Here is an 18,632-nt window from a genome sequence, read left to right as displayed (position 1 = left end):
TTAAAAAGTACATAGAATACAATATAATGGTCATTGGCCTCTGGCCTCATCTCATACATATCAAATACATTGAAAGGAGTGTACTTAAGTACACATTATATACATGGAATCAAATATACATATTTTGACATATAAGTCTACAAAATGATATTTCATGTTAACATTTGCATGAAATGGAAACTTGAAAGTTACACAACATCCAAGGAATGCTAGGCTTCACGAACCAAGTCTTCGTACCTGAAATATGCCCCAGTATCGTAGGGGTGAGTAACATAAAGCTACTCGTAGGAGATGAGCATACATCGACCTAGCATTTTACAGATTTATCACCTTAAGGTGAAACATGTTAAAGGGGTTCATGCCACCTAACGTCTATATCGAAATGAGACTCAGGGAGCATCCTAAGCTACCTCAGAGTGTTTCTAACATAAATCACATCATCTATGCCATTTAAACAATATGGAAGCACGTTATACAAAGCAACAAGATATAGGTTCTTAAAGGTATTAACTTGCAATCTCGAATACAGAAACAACTAAAGTGATCATGTCACCTAACGTCTATGTTCTAAATAAGTCAAGGAATCATCCTAGGCCATGCTGAACAATCAAAACATAAATTACAACTTCAATGCAATCTAACCACATAAAAGCATATTATACAAGGCAACAAAATACAATTTCTAAAAGCTATCAGCTTGAAATCTAAAGCACGAAAACAACAGAAGTGGGTCATGCCACCTAACGTCTAAGTGATAAATGAATCAATAGGATCAATCCTAAGCTTTGTTAGAACATCAAAACACAATTTTCAATATCGATGCAATTTAACTAACATTGGAACTTCCAATACAACGCATAAAGCACAATTTCGCAAAGTTAACATCATGTAACTTAAAATGGAACGACAAATAAGAAACAACAAGTTACAACATCATCTAGTTATCAACTTGAAAATGAAATGCGAAATCAAACAAAGTGAATACTCGGACGTCACGCCGGATCAGACCGACAACATAGTTACTTTAGGGTTACTAGCCCATGGGTAACCTCCCTATGTGCGCACTAGACTACATAGAGGGACTATCCCCCGTACTAGAACCACGTCTTAGCCATAGCCAAACAACGACATTCCCAAGTTTTCAAAATTAACAAGTTGTGCAACAACGCATATATCAACAGGAATATGCAAGATAATCAACTATCTACCAAACACAACCAAATTTGGAAACCTATACAATACATGCTCTAAGTCCACAACTAATATGATATGATAAATGTCGAATCTTCAGTGTGCGATTCGTTACACGCTATGCATGAATGATGTTAAATATGAAGTGTGCAAATCATTACGCAAGATAACAATATATTCAATATTGAAAACATAAGCTCATGAGTTTAAATACAACAAGAAGGTAGAACTTTAATTAAATCATGCTAAATTAAATCCCAAGGTTCTAAAACAACTTCAAATAGTCCCAAATTAATATATACTAGTAAACAAGTCATGGCCAATACAAATATCAAGTTAAAACCTTAATTAAGCTAATGGGACCACAAAATAGATTTTAATTAATTCTTTTAATTAAAATCTCTAGATTTCCAAACTTAACCAAATGCTCTCAAATTAACTTATGTTGGAAAACATGCCAAGGACTAATGTAATATCACATTACAAATTTATTTCATTCAATTTACGACCATGCGAATTAAACTTTCACTAAAGTTAAATATAAAACAAAAGTTGCAATTCTCATGCAATAAATTCCAATTTAATACATGTGAACAATCGTAGCAAAACTTAATTTTCTAGCATACCACAATACAATTCCAAGTTGTATATCACCATGGGGATTAAATCTTAAACATGTAATTTAATTAAATAAAAGGTTTCAAAACCTAACTGAATATTCTAAATCAAATATATGTGAAGCCATATGGCATGTAAATCAAGAATATCAAGTCGGAATTCAAATAGAGTGAATAGTGCACTCGGGGAAAATTAATTAATTAAATTAATTAATAATTACTAATTTTCAAAACACCTCCAATTACTTTCAAATTCAACTATGTGGGAGAGCATGCTAAGGCCTAATTTAATATGCTAACACATATTGATTACAAGCTAGTTAAGGCCATGTGAATTAATCTTTCACCCAAGATAAATATTAAATAAAAGCTTTAGTACTTATTTAAATGCTCTAATTTTAATACACGACAATGAGCATATCATGGGGCAATATAATATCATGCTACATATTTAAACCAAGTCACGAACAACCGGGAAAATTAGATCCCGTACAAGAAAACTAAATAATAAAATCTCTAAATTTTATATTTAATCATGCAAACAAGTAGTATAAGCATCACAAGCATGTTATATAACAAGAATTTAAACCTAGAACATCCCCTACCTCAATTTGAGATGAAAATCTCAAATCCCCACCGAAACGAAAGTGCTTCGAATTCGATAATACCGAGAGGTTTTGTAGGGGACAACACTGTGAACAAGAATCCGCAAGAAGCCCCATGAAAATCTCAACTTGACTCCAAACCTGAACTCAAAAAATCGTCGGAAATGGATTCTAATAAGGGCATAAGATGCGTGGCGTCAAGACAAACATTAAACGTTAAGGTCGAAGACTTTTCATCAAAGAAAAGTGAACCAAAAGAGGAGAGAGAAGATGGAAGCCATGGAAGACTGTGAAATCTGGTCCAGAACATGTGGGGAAGAAGAGGAAAATTCTGTTTTAATTTTTCAAACCCCCTATTTATAGAAAATCACAAAAAGTGCCCCGGAAGGGCCCCGCCGGGACTGGAAAAGTGGATTTTGAGCAGACGCGCTCAAACGGCAAAACTCCATGAACAAAAAAGATTTAAAATGAGAAAATATGAACAACAAAATAAACAGGGTTGAAAACTGAGTCCTGAGCAGAAAGTTATGCCCCGAACAAGTTCGGCGGCAATCGGGTCCAGAAACTCTGAAACTAGAGAAAAACGACCATAATGGAATTCTAAGAGTCCACGACTCGATGAAATGTGAAAATGAATCCCGTACGAGGATCTAGGCTCTAGACGAGATATTTTGCAATAACTTTCGTTAATTGCACAATGACCCCTACAAAAAGGGTTAACTGCGAATTCGCCCTAGAATGAAAATATCTTTCAAAAGATATTTTCTTAGATACCCCTGAAGCAAAATATCTTCAAAAGATATTTATGAAAAATACGCCAAGAAATGAAAAAGATTCTAAAGAATTGTGCATCCATGCCCCTGTGGCAACGTTTGGGTGCACCAATTACAAAAAATTAAAAACCTTCTTCACTACCTTTATAAGTATCTTCACTCTCAAAATAAGGTATGCACATAATGCAGACTAAGTAGTGTCATATACAAACATAACTCAATTCAACATACTGTGTTTGGCAATTACACCACCATTTATAAGTACATTTCACCACCATTTATAAGTATCTTCACCCTCAAATTAAGGTGTATGTACATAAATGGTGATGTTACTTTTAGACTGTGATGTTACTTTTTAGACTCCTGTGACGTTACTTATAAATGGTGGTGTAATTGCAAAACATGGTCTCAATTGTTAAATGGTACTGAATGACATGACCAAATTATAAATCACATAAGAACTCATTGCAAGGGACCGCATGGGAATCCACAGCAAAGGATTTGCATCCTTGGAGGTACTAGTGTTTGTAGGGGCGCAAATCCTCTCTAGTGTGATTCCCATGCTGTCTCCTGTAGTGAGTGTTAATGGTCTGTATTTGGCCACGTTTTACTTCAATTAATAGATACTAAGACTGTGTTTGATAATTACACCACCATTTATAAGTAACACTTCATTACCATTTATAAGTATCTTTACCCTCAAAATAAGATATGCACATAATGCAAACTAAATAATGTCGCATACAAATGTAACTCAATTCAACATATCATTTATGTTATAATTTAAAATTAAAGTATTTTTAAGAACACTTTAACATGTTAATTTAAAGAATTTAAACAAAAATTAAAATCACTTGGATTAACTTTAGACAACAAACAAAACACTTGTTGTTTCAAAAAATAATGAAAAAAACCACATCTATTTTTTTTTCCCTTCCAAATATTAAAAAAAATACACTTAGGTATAAATTATTTAACATATCTTTGAAATTTTTTTGGCAAAGTTTAATATTAATTGTCACACTCACCACCTTCATCATCAAAAGAAAAAAATTGGCAAAGTTTAATATTAATTGCCACACTCACCACCTTCACCATAAAAAAAATGTATTCACATAGTGTTAAAAAACTAATAGTCATACATAAATCTAACTCAGTTCAACATATTATTTATATATTTTTTAAGGTAAATTTTATTATAAAAAATAGAACATCGGATTTTAAAGGGGATTATGAAGTATTTAGCTGTCAACAACTTTTACTTTTTAAGTGGTGATGTTACCCTCTTACAAATGATGATATTACTTTTTAGACACCTGTGATGTTACTTTTTAGACTCCTATCATGTTACTTAAAAATGGTGGTGAAATGTTACCTATAAATGATGGTGTAATTGCCAAAACAATCTTAGTGTCAATTAATTGAAGTAAAACGTGGCCAAACCAAGGCCTTAAGTTAGTGGACAGCAGGGTACTGTAGGGATAATCACATCAGAGGATTTGCGCCCGTGTTTGTAGTGTGGGTACACGAAATCATAGAAAGCCCGAGAAAGAGAAAGACGAAGGATTGGGGTTTGAGAACTTTTAATCTCCAATTTTCTTTGCAAAGTGAAAACTTCTTATAGATCTCCATTAATATTATTTTTCATTGGCAAGAAATCACCATACCATCATAGTATGTAATAGGACTCTTAACACTATTAGGACAGTTACCCCTAATAGGACTCAAACCCTCACCTCCCACAATAAAAAATAAAAGAGATACCACAATATCACATCTTTTATTTGGTCCGTCTTCATCATAGAAGTGGTACATATTATGAACTATGTAAATCTATTTGTATTATGTGTTGTATGGTTTACATAGATTTGACATGGCTAGTTAATCGTGAATGTGATTTGCCGGTGTTTGTCACAATAATATATAATAGATTGATGCAAGTTTCTTCAATATAGTTTTTATTTTTGCATTTAGGAACACATTGTAAAACAATATCCATCGACACTACGTCTTGCAACTCTACAGTACTTCTTTAGCAGCATACAGTCAGCAATATGGGCGGTTCTGATGGAGAGGAACATATCGTCTTGGAAGCTTGGATGGAATGTGAATCTTATCTCCGTGGTTTATTGTGTAAGTTTCTCTATCCTTTATTGCAACAAATCACATCTCTAGAATAGTGGACTTTAGTATTTGGAATTTTTTTTTTTTTTTTAAATACAAAATTTTGTTAATGTTGCCTTTCCATAAAAGTTATTTCAATTTTATATAAATTAATATACTCCAAATTTAATTTTAAAACATAGATAATTCTAAATGCAACATAAGTATAATTCTTAATTATCATACAAATTGACTTTATATAGTAATTAACATTGAGTTCATAAAATTAATGTGATTCCATACTGTACCCCATAGATTTTTTCATGAGCAACACTTAATATTGTGATATAAAAACTTTCTATGTTAGCATATTTCAGTGTCAAAATAAGTCCGATCGAGTTGTAATTTTCTTGTTCAACTTTGAGTCTCTAGTACAGAAGTGGAATTGAAGTATTAGGGAACGTGTTAACATATTCTGGTTCAATCAATGAGAACAACATATTAGACAAGGTAAGTGTGTGAGGACATCTATTGTTCATTTTTGGTAAGTTTTTAAGGTTAGACACCTATGATGTTTTCAAAAATTATTTTTCACAAAATGTATAGTCGTCCATGTATAAGATTTTTAATATCTATTTTGGAAGGTTTGAAACTGCCAAAATAGACCAGTCACATTTAGCCTTGAACCATATTGGAAATTGCTTTCCTACTCCAACTTGGTTTCCTTTTTTATCAGATTTTTGTGAGACAATTGTGCACGAATTAAACTTATTTTAGGTCTCCAAAAATCTATGTAAATACCTTTTCTCACCTAGGGTCTACGAATTTTGAATACAATTTTCAGCAAGCTTAGAGAGATAATTTGTGAGATTTTTCTGAGTGTTTGTTTTTCAAATTGAGAGCATACATACCATACACATGGGTTATTTAGGATGTTGTTATCTATCTAGTCGGAGTTTGAATTATTGAAGGTCTTTTGATACTGTTCAAAAAAGCCAAGCTTTTATTTATCTTCATGAATTAAGATTTGAATAAAAAGAGGGAACATCACACTTTGAAGGGGTAAAAGCATTCACGGACTATTGTTGAATTACCAGCAATCCTTCTATAGGGATCAAGTGAGTAAGCCTAAAATCGAGAATGTTTGGATAGGGGAGTCGCAAAACCAGAGGCGATCAGTAAGTTGGTTCTTGGTAGAGTTAAGGGGTGCGAGTCTAAGTTGAAGTCCATTATATTTTACTTCATCTATAGTGGATTGTTTCGCTCGAGACCGCGTGGCAGTCTTTGAGATTTTACGATTGTTGGATGATTTTCTCCAACTAGGTTTCCTTACTAAAAACTCAGTGTCACTCTAACTTTACTTTACTTTACTTGAATTTATTTTTTCTTTGTGGGTTAATTAATTTACTGTCAATTCGGTAAATTTAATTTAAGCAAAAATTTGGGTAAATGAGCAAGTTACACTAATTCACCCCCCTCTAAGTGTTATTAAACTAAATTACATAACCTATTTCGCATTGTGCAACTCACAAGTATATTGCCATAAAATTTTCTTTTCATTTTCATTTTTATTTGTTTATTTATTTATTTTGTAATTTGCCACAAACTTTTCGTGCTAATATGGTTTTTTATTTTAGGAACATGAATATGTAATAATAATTTTGTTTTTACTCTTATACCTCTATTGTAATGCTGCATTTGGTGTGCAGGGATGGAATGGTTGGTATGGAATTTAAAGTGGGAATAGCCATTTTATTGGAATGAAAATCCATTCTTGAGAATGAAAATCCATTCCATAACTAAACTTATGGAATAGCCATTTCGTTCCCAAGTAATTTTTTTTAAAAATATACTTCCCCAAAAATCCTTATGTTCCAAGTCCAAAAACCACAACTACCTTCCACCACAACCACCTCCGCCTTTCACCACCATTACCATCGCATTCCACCACCACAACCGACTTTCACCATCGCCCACCGCTTTCCACCGCCACTGACTTTCACCATCGCCCACCTCTTTCCACTGCCACCATGTACCACCACTGCCTTTCTACACTTCTACCGCCACTACCATCTACCAATACCACCGCAACCACTTTCCACCACCACCACTACCGCCTTTTAACACCACCTTTGCCATCGCCTTTCACCACTGCCACCACCGCCACTACCGCCACCACCTTCCACCACCGCCACTACCGCCACCACCTTCCACCACCACTACCACCACTGCCACCGCCTTTCACCACCACAACCACCGCCTTTCACCACCACTACCACCTTCTACCACCGCCACTGCCTTCCATTGCCATTGTCATTGCCTTCTGCTGCTACCATTGCCACCGCTTTACACCACCACCATCACCACCACCACCACCACCACCGCCATCCACCACCACCACCACCTTTCACCAGCGCTACCTTCTACCACCGTTATTGTCTTCCACCACCACCATCGCCACTGCCTTCCACCACCACCTCCACCACCACCACCACCACTGTCTTCCTCCACCACCACCTCCGCCACCGCCACCGCCTTCCACTACCACCACTACCTTCAACCGCCTTCCACCACCACCTCCACCACCGCTACTACCTTCCACCACCACCACTACCTTCCACCACTGCATCTACCTTCCACCACTACCACTATCACCGTCGCCGCCACGTCTACCACCTTCAACCACCACCACAGTCACTTCCATTGGTTTCCAGCACCGCTACTTACACCATTATCTCATTCCACTATCACCACCACACTATTGCCACCGCCTTCCACTACTACTACCACCTCTTTCCAATACCACCACCTGCACCACTACTACTTTCCTCCTCCACCACCATCAACCACCGTCACTGCCACTGCCACCATTTATTTTTTAAAAATTATTAGAGAATGTCATTTTGTTAATTTAATTTATTTGTTACTAAGAAGGATATTTTGGAGAATTCAATTCAAAATTTTAAATTGGTCCAACCAAACACTAGAATGGTTATTATCATTCCATTCCTAAACATTTCATATTTACGACCAAACAATAGAATGAGAATGTCATTCCATTCCCATTCTCATTCCATCCCCACTTGCATTCTATTCCATTCATGCACACCAAACGCAACATAAAAGTATTATTTGCTTCGGTATTTAATGTTATTTTTTTTTAGAAATCTATAGTTAAGATTACCTTGTATAGCATGTGTAGTAGAGGCGTACAAAAAATGGAACCGAAAAACCATATCGAACCAGACCAGATTAGTCGGTTCAATCCAGTTTTCTAACAATTTGGTGCGGTTGGCATAAAGTCCTTTAGAATTGGACCCGACCAAACCAAACTAAATTGTTATATTTATATGTTATAAAAATGTAATATATATATATATACACACACACATTCCTAGCCCTAACTTTAGTAACATTTCACACATGTCCTTGCCCTCCTCTCTCTCTCTCTATCTCTTTCTCTCTCAATTCAGTCATCCCTCAAGAACCTTTCGTTGTCATCACGTGCACCAACATACCATCCAAATCTAATACCTAACAATGTATATATGTCCATGAAGCTTAGATATGCTTTTTCGTTCCTCGGTCATAAATAATCGGGAACAAGCGACTGCCTTTTGAAACGCTTTATAGTGTGTGCTATTAATAAAGTTGGCAATCTGATTTCCATCCTGAGTGTGATTTGAAGTCCTTCTTAAGGTTCTCCATTAAACTACATTATTTTGCTTCCTCCAAAAGAAATAAAAAAGGAAAGAAAATATTTAATCAAATTGGTCAATAATCAGTGCCAAAGGAAATGGATTAGGTTTGATTGTCATTGATTATGCTAGTGAATTATAATTTGTTATAGAACTATGGAATTGAACTTGTCCATCACAGTTTGGTTTCATTGGTCTCACGGTTCAATTTTGTTCTAATTTGTGATTAAATAGGCTTCTGGCAGATCAAGCGATTACAAAGCAAAATATTCATAGTGTTACAGCTATTAAGGCTGAGTGATCTTTTGCCTCTTATTAGCGATTATAGAGAGTAAGAATTATCCTATCACTGGTCCTTTTTCTCTATGGCCTTACCTAAGGGCTTTGTGTTAGACCAAGAAGGGGGGTGAATTCGTCTGATTTAAAATCATCTCAAAACACAAATATGAAAATAATGCAAGTCAAATACACTGAGTCACAAGGTTTACAAGATAAACACTCTCAATAAGGAAAAAACTTAGTTTTTGGCCTCAGCCAAGAAAAGCTTCACTAGTTCCATGCATGTAGTTACACACTCATTTGTCTCACACTTAGCATACACCCTTATACAAGTTGAAACACTAGTATTCACAACCTCAATACACACACTAGCTCATAATGTGCTCAATAACACTCAATAATGTGCTCAATAGCACTCCCGCTATCCTCAGCACCCTTGTTAGGACCCTGCAATCTCTCACAGCTCACCAAATATAATAATTCAACTAAATAACAAAAATGTTCAAGTATACATAAAGGATAAGAGTGGTTGTGCGACATAAAACTCCAAACAGCACCATATGAAGCACATTTTGCATAATTAGGGTTTCAGGGATAAAACTGGAAATTCGTGTCCCCAAAAATTCAGAGATCAACTCCACAGCCTTAAATCACCAATACAAACATGCTCAAATGATAAACAAGATGAGTATAGCATGTGAATATCAATATATCAACAATAAGGCCTTGAAAACACCTGAAATAATGAAGAACTAGGGTTTTGGTAGGTCAAAACCAAAGGAAGCCACAACACAGTTTAACTACCAACTTCAACAGCCTTAATTCACTAAAATAAACTTACAAGCATGAAAAGCAAGCATAGTATATAAAGGTATAACCAAATCATGCATGAATCAGATGCCTAAACCAGAAAATAGCCTATAAACAAGGTTTTAGACATCAAAATCACTTGTAACCCTAAAAAGTGTAAGAACAAGAGTTTAGCAAGTGTCAAGTAGCCAAATATACCTGTCTAAACCCTGTGTAAACACCTCAGCACCTTTTAGCAAAATGGCAGTCCCCAAACCAGCTTCTGCACCAGCAAATGATAGCAGTATACTTCAGTTCAACATTGTGGCTTCATCATTCATCCTTTTGAGTGGGAATCAAGCTCAAATAGTCAAATACAATCTCAGCAAGGATGGTTTAACAATGGCTCTTGAGACAAACATAATGTACGTTGAATTAGGGCTTGCAAAATAAGGTTTACAAGCTAGTTGCTCACTATAACAACATATATATATCAATTGTCTTGATCCAAGTCCTACCAAAATTTGGATATACACTTGGCAACTGTAGCCAATGAATGGCCAGGGGAATATTCTGACATTCCCTCATTGTAAAGACACTTGTACCCTTGCCAACTTACCAATTTTGTCCTCCAATGCACTAAAATATCTCACCATAATTGTTTTGCTGTGTAAACCTTATTATCCAAAACTTAGAGCTGAAGATATGCAATACATACACTCTCACACTAGGACCACATCTACATGTCACATATTTGAGCACTAAGTGAAAGGTCCAAAATGCCTTTGAAACTGCCACTTGTCACTCGCAGCAAAATGCAGTTGCTGATGCTATATAATTCGCAATGCTTGTTAGATTAATAGGGGGTGAATTGGTCAGAATAAACTTCTTCAAGTTCACTTCTAGCTCAACAAATACAAAAAAGGTATAGTCTCATAGCTCAACCAATAATAAGCTTCGCTAGTTATATGTAATTACTTACACACTCAGCTGTCTTATCCTCTGCACACTCACCATTGTATAAGTTAGGACACTAGTTTTCATAACCTCTACACATACACTAGCTCAACACAGTGCTCACTACACTCCCCCTATCCTAAGCACCCTTGTTTAGACCCTGCAAGCTCTTATAACTCACCAAATATATATAAAAGAATGTGTACCAACAATATTTAAACATATATAAAAGATAAGAGTGGTTGTGCAGCTGAAAACACCAATATATAGCCTCTAGAACCCTTTCTACAGAAACTGGGGTTTGAGGGGTAAATCTAGAAATTCGTGTCCCAAAAATTCTGAGAACACTTCCACAGCTTTATATCACTATTACAAACATGCTTAGATGATAAACATGATAGGTACAACATGTATATATCACTATAATCACAAATAAGCCTTGACGACAACTGTTCACTCAAGAACTTAGGGTTTTAGTAGGTCAAAACCTGAGATAACCAAAGTTTCTGTCCAAAAGCCAACTTCAACAGCTTGGATTCATCAATACAAACTTGCTAGCATGTAGATTATTCATTGTATAGCAAGATATAATCAATCTATATGTGAATCACAAAGCTAAACCAACAAATAGGCCAAATCACAGGTTTAGGAGTGGAAAATCATTTACAACATAGTATGGTTCAAGAACAAGTGCTCAGCAAATGTAAATTGCTCAAATATACCTGTCACAACCTTCACTTGACACCACAACAACCTCAGGCTCAATTTCAACCTTCAAACCAGGAAATGCACAAGCAACCTTGACAACAAATCAATCTCTATGGTAAGTAGAGCAACAACGATCAATTCAATGAAGATTTCTGGTTTAGATTATCATCAAATACCTCAAAAATCATTGTTCATTTAAAGCTCTCGAGTATATTGAAATGTAGGTCACTTTTAGGGTTTTCAACAAAAGGCTTAAACCCTAAAATCACTATCACAACATATATATAGTTGACCTCACTATATAAGTCCTACTATAAGAAGGATCTACATATGGCACCTTTATCCAATCATTGGCCAAAGAATGTTCTGACATTCTTCCTGTGAATTTTCCAATATACCCTTGCCACCTCAACTGTTTTGTCCTCTAGTATACCATAAATTACATCGCATAGTGATAAGGTTGTAATAACATTCTTATCCAAACTTAGCCCTTAAGCAATGCAATTGGAGTGCATACACTATCATTCTAGGACCACAGCAATGTGTCACACACCTGAGTTCTATGTAAAAAGACCAAAATGCCCTTATAATAGCCACTTGTCACTCTTAGCCCAATATAAGTCCTGAGATTGTATAAATCACAATGTAGGTTAAACCATAGCTGTTCAATACACTATAGCTATCTAGACACGCATATAAACATATATTACAACTGTGAAAAAACCATATTGCCCCTGAAAATCCCTGTAGCCAATTTTCATCTGTCAAACCTCAATTTACACAACACAATAGCCTGAGCAGTTATAGTGGTTTTAATGTACTATCTTACACCATTATGTAATTGTGTCACAAGATGGTAAAAGATAGTACTACCCTTATGTAGTGATTTAAACCTCTGTACACCACGATGCAGGTGGTAAAACCCATTGTAAGGCCTGTAATCATTGTTTTTTACATTAAAAAGGCAAACACACTTTATAACCAAAAATCTCCCCCTTCTGACTTTAATGACAAAAACTCCAAAATGAAATAAGGACTAAGTATAGAAGACTCAACCACATAAGTACATGAAAACTTTAAGTACAGATAATCAAAGATAAACATCATAACCTTACAAAAAGATAAAAATTATCCTTATTTCAGTCATTTTCTCCCCCTTTTTGATAGTAAAGGTCAAAAGGTGATAAGGACTAACAATGATAAGCTCAATATGGTGGTAGAACAACCTTGCAGAAAGTCTCAAAAGGTTATAAATCTCGAAGGAAGAAGAGGTTTAGTCATAATATCTGCAAGTTGATCTTCAGTGGGCAAATATGTGATATCAATAAGACCTTTTTGAACTTTATCTCGGAGAACGTGATACATGATGTCAATGTCCTTGCTGTTCGTATAAAGAGTTAGATTTTTATTGATAGCAATAGCACTTTGATTGTCACAGAACATCTTAGGAGGACTTAAGAATTGAAGTCCAAGGTCTATAAATGTTACCTGCATCTAAAGAAGTTCTGAACTAGCTTGTGAAACAGTAATATACTCAGCCTTTGAGGTTGAAAGTGCATTGTATCCTGCTTTTTGCTTAACCAAGACATTATATTAAAGCCAAGGATATAACAACAGTCTGAAGTACTCTTTTTGTTAGGTAAAAAACCACCCCAATCAGCATCTGAGTACGCTTTAATAGGTAATGCAGGTGAAAATAAGTAGTGCAGACCATAGAAGAGAGTTTTTTTGACATATCTAAGGATCTTTTTGGCAGCTTGAAGATAAAGAACAAAATTCATAATACATAAGATCAAGCCTTAAAGCTGTGAGATACAACAAAATTCTAATAATAGACCTATATAAAGTTAAAGAAATGGTTTATGTGGTACATTCATGCGTAATCGTGGCATTTGGGCACAAGGGTATGGACACCACCTTACTATCAGCCATGTTGAACTTTTTAAGTAGCTTCGTAGCATACTTTTGTTGAGAGATGAAGATCCCTAAGTATGTTTGATGAATTTGAAGGCCTACATAATAACTGAGAGTCCCTAAGAGAGACATTTCAATCATTGTCTTCCTTAGATTGGAAAATTTTAAGGTTAATGATGTATTTGAGCCACAGAACTTGATATCATTAACATAGATTTGAATAATAAGTAATTGATCTTAATAAATTTTAACATATAGAGTACTATCCACCTTGCCTCTGTGAAAACCTTATTCAACCAAGAAGTGATAAAGCTGATCATGCTAAGCTTTAGGGGCTTGTTTAAGGTCATATGAAGCCTTTCTTAGTTTAAACACATGAGATGGGAGCTGTGAATCTTAAAAACCTTTAGGTTGTTCTAAGTAAACTTCATTTAGGTTTCTATTCAAGAAGGCAGACTTCACATCTATTTGATAGACTTTGACTTGTTTGTGATAAGCAATAGATAGGAGCATTCTAATGGATTCCATTCTAGCAACAGGGGCAAATGTTTCATCATAGTCAATGCCAGCTTGTTGAGTATACCCTTTGCACACTAGTCTAGCCTTGTTTCTGATAATAAACCCTTTTTCATCCATCTTATTTTTGAAAATCCACTTAGAACCAACAAAATTCTTGTCAGCAGGTCATAGAACAAGTTTCCAAGTATTATTTTTATGAGCTTAATCAAGTTCTTCCTGCATAGCCAATACCTAATCTTCATCATTCTTGGCTTCAGAGTAAGATTCTGGTTCAATGGAGGACAACATTGCAAACTAACTGTATTCTTCACCATCTTTAGCTTCTAAATCATTTAGTTTTTTCTTGGCCCTTGTTTGAACTCTAACTTAAAGAGAACCAATGATGTTTTCAGCTTAAACATGCTCCTGTAGGCCTGGATAAGTTACTTATTTTTGACTTTCAGGCTTTGAGAGAGATAAACTACCTTTATTTGATCCTAGCGAGTACAATATTCTTCAGTGACATTTGATTGAGGATTTTCATCTAACTTCACATGAATTGACTCAACCACCTTTGAAGATCTAAGATTGTACCATCTGTAAGCCTTGCTCTTGGTTAAGTAGCTGATCGGTTGGTCAATTAACATCAACCTTCGCAATAGCACGAATCATTGTAAAATAGGGCTATTGGTCGGGTAAGTCGAACCACTGGGACTGCGCTAGTCTTACGGCAACCTTAGTGTCTAGAATCTTTCTAGAATGATGAAGGGTTTATAAAGGTTTTGTTGTTTGTCACTTAAGCTAAGAATATTGAAATTGCATAAATTAGAAACTTGCAAGAATTAAAAAGAAATGAAATACAAGTAGAGAAAAACTAGGGAAATGAATCCGCTCCAACCCTATACAAATTCTAGATTGAGATTAAATTGGGAAAATCAACGTAAATGATGGTCATGACACATAACAACCCTTGGTTGCTATACTATCCTCAAGAGGTTCATTAAATCAAAAACAAGAATAATCCATCAAAGATTCACATGCTTGAACTACCTAAACTAGGGTGTAGTCTTCAACATGCTCCCTAAGCCAAAGATTATCAAGCCCTTAATTAAATGATGAGAGCACACAAAGTTAAGAATCAAGTATAAACCATCAAAGGGCATCCTAAGCAATGATTTATCAAAGTTCTCAAACTCCATGCCATTAAAACCATTCTATGATCTAACTTCCATTGTCACTATGGAAATGCAAGCAATATGATTAGGAAGAGAAACCATCTAAGACAAGATGAATAGCTCAAAATAATCATGTATAGACATTAGAATTCATTACAACACATATGATGCTCTAGATCATAAAATCACCAACAATAATACATTGAAATCCCAAAAGTAAAATCTACACTAGAACATGCTTACAAGGGAGGGGCTTCATCACCTCCCTAGAGAAGATTTAGTTACCCATAGGAGCAATGGAAGAAGGAAGAAGCTTGAAGACCTCCTCCATTTTCGTGCTCCCTTCTTCAAGCTTGAAGAACTCTCCCTCCTTGCTCTCTTCTCTCTCCTCTAATCTTGTAGAATATAGGATAATGATATGTGTGGCCTTCCTTGCCTTATCTACCACCAAAAGGTCACCAACCAACATCTCCAACCACTTCATTAAAGACGAAAGCAAAGTGAAGAAACCAAGGTGCAAGTGGGCTGAAATGAGCCATTTCCGAAGGGCATTCTGCCCAAAATTCGAGCACTCTAAGCAAGGCCTCGAGCACTCGAATTTAGTGTAAAAATGCCCATGCTTCACTTGCTCCGCCCAGACCTACTTCGGTTAAACAGCTATAACTTTGCGCTCCGAACTCCGAATGATGAACCGTTTGAAGATTTAGAAAGCTAATTCAGAGTTCTAAATATTTCATGTTTTGGTGGAGATCCAATTCTCAAGGATGGTTTGTCAAAAATGAAGATCAAGGCAGAATTTCATTGCTGCCAGGCAGTTCTGCGCACCTCTGGTAACAAGGCCATAACTCTCTGCTCCGAGCTCCGAATGACAAACCGTTTGAAGATTTGGAAAGCTGATTCAGAGCTCTAAATCTTTCACGTTATGAGGGAAGTCCAGTTCTCGAGTTTGGAAGGTCAAAATGGCGAGAAAAGTCCAGGTTCTACTGCTGCCAGAATTCAGCATTGGCACCTTTTGTTGCTCAAGATTCCACAAGGCCTTATTCTTGTTCCATTTTGGCCAATGAACCTGAAAATGCATAAAAACATAGAAATGAAGATAATCTACATAAATTAACATACAACGGACTTTACTAATGCAATTTAGGGCGCTTGAATATATAATATTCGGCGCTTATCACACCCCCAAACTTACATTTTGCTAGTCCCTTAGCAAAACTACAATGAATACTTCAATGAAAAGACAACCATGGGCATGCTACTACAAAAATATCATCCATGGTAAAATGAGATAGATACATAGCTCAAATACAACTTGAAACAGACAAAAACTGGAGATGGGGTCATTGGGAAAACTACCTTGCATATATGAAGCATTTATACAAAAATTGGCTAAATACATTTCCACATACATGCATCAACATCAAAGTCTATATAAATAACTCAATTATCATCTCTTGGATGGAAATCAACTCTAGCTTCAGTGAAAGTGAATTAGATTCTCAACATGCGGCTTTTACTTTCTTTTCCAATTCCAAAGCGCAAGTTTTCAAATCATTGAATTCCCCTTTAAATGAGGTCCCTAAGGCATGATTTTATTTACAAGACAACTTTTGTTGCTTGTTGACAATTTATTGTAACTCAAGCGAAACATAGAATGGTTGTGCAATGCTGAAGTCCCTTAAGCTTTCTAACCAACTTATGTAGCAAGCGTTAGGCCAACAACTCCCAAACCAGATGGCTTTAGGGTGTTAAGTGTAGAGACACTCCAAAGGGCTTAATAGCTCAAGTTGGAAAGGCTACGAACTCTAGCAAACCATGTTTATTACCAGTTTATTTTTTGAATGACCGTGCAATGTTTAAGTCCCTTAAGCTTTCTAACCAACCCTTGTAGCAAGCGTTAGGCCAACAACTCCCAAACTAGATGGCTTTAGGGTGTTAAGTGTAGAGACACTCCTAGGGCTTAATAGCTCGAGTTGGAAAGGCTACGAACGTCAACTGGTCATTATTTTCTTTCCTTTTCAGTTTTTTTTTTTTTAGATTCATGCCAAAAGTATTCATCCATTAGGTTCATCAAATCAGATTAACTAGGGCAAGGTCAAGGTCAATCAAGTTGCATGCCTCACAGTTAAGTTTCCAATGTGCATCTGTGCATTGTGAAGCTTAAAAGAGTGTCAAATCCAGCGAGAATTTAATTGAGACATTTATACAGACTAATTTGAATCTACATGATCATTTCAACTCAAATTTTCTTTATTTTCAAAAATATCAGCTGCTTCTATACACAAAGTTTTAAACATATGCTTTCATCTCCAACAGGTTTCAAATTTCATTATCATTGCTTAGCAAAAATGTAAAACCAAAAATACATAAATGCACCCCCAAACTTGAATGTCACATTGTCCTCAATGTGAGAAGACAAGTAAATCAAAATAAGCGCAAAGAGGGTAAAAGAACAATAATACCAAGTGGAGTGACGACGACGTAGATGTTCAGCCATGTGAGTGCGCAACGGCGTCCCCCAAACTTGGACATGAAGACCTATCAAGACAGAACTAATGTACACAGGTGAAAGCATAGGTCTCTTAAGAAAAAAATCAAAACAGAAATGAAAACACTAAGACGAATGTGATTGCAAGGTAAAAATCCATACAAAATACAAATTGGCACACATGAGTCATAAGTGTAAAATGGAAAACAAAACAATGCCAAAAGCCGTGCATTTAGAGAGATAAAGTTGGCTTAGGCAATTCGTCAAACACGTGGTGTGCAAGACAAAAAGGAAGAGGGCCAAAGGTTGATTAGAGATGAGAAAATCCAAAAATTTGGCCCTGCAAATGCAATACACAACTCCCAAACAATCACAAATCCTTCCCACAAGCAATCCCATCCTCCATTGATCAAAAATTAAAAGAAAAAGAGGGTTAGACACTTACCCAACAATGAGAACCAAAGGCCCTGTGTGCGTGGGATAAATGGTGGGGATGGGTGGGAGGTTGATGATGGTGCTTGGGTTAGAGGAGAGTGGGGAAAAAGGTGGAGGAGGTGAAGGTGGGTTTGCATGGGGTGGTGAGGTTGAGGGTGGTTGGGTTGTGAAGTTGGAGTTGGTTGTGAGGTGCATGCAAGTTGCATGAAAATGCCGAGAGAGAGAGATGGTTTTGGGCAGGCATGAGGTTGAGGGAATGGTGTTGGTTGAGTTATGGGTTGCATGCATGGTGGGATGAGATGAGGGTGGTGAAGTGAGGTTGATGGTGGTTGAATGGTGTGAGGCCGAGAGGGATGGTGGTTGGTTTGGGAGGTGAGATGTGGGTTGAGAATGATGAGGTGA

The 18,632-nt window shown here is 36.1% G+C and overlaps 1 protein-coding gene across 1 annotated transcript in view; it reads left to right on the top strand.

Annotated features, from left to right (window-relative positions):
- LOC132272557 (WAT1-related protein At1g43650-like) overlaps positions 1-18,632 on the top strand; it is a 67,582-nt gene that overhangs the window by 7,480 nt on the left and 41,470 nt on the right. Inside the window, exon 5 of the mRNA XM_059773682.1 lies at positions 5,161-5,319. Within this exon, the coding sequence (XP_059629665.1) occupies positions 5,161-5,319 (159 nt within the window). The remainder of the gene's footprint in view (positions 1-5,160; positions 5,320-18,632) is intronic.

This window comes from Cornus florida, unplaced genomic scaffold (genome assembly GCF_030987335.1).
Source record: "Cornus florida cultivar Cherokee Brave unplaced genomic scaffold, ASM3098733v1 CherokeeBrave_3.0.0_Hap2_Chr09, whole genome shotgun sequence".
Classification (NCBI taxonomy): Eukaryota; Viridiplantae; Streptophyta; class Magnoliopsida; order Cornales; family Cornaceae; genus Cornus; species Cornus florida.
The sequence above is the reverse complement of the archived record's forward strand: the minus strand, read 5'-3'. Positions and strand labels throughout refer to the sequence as shown.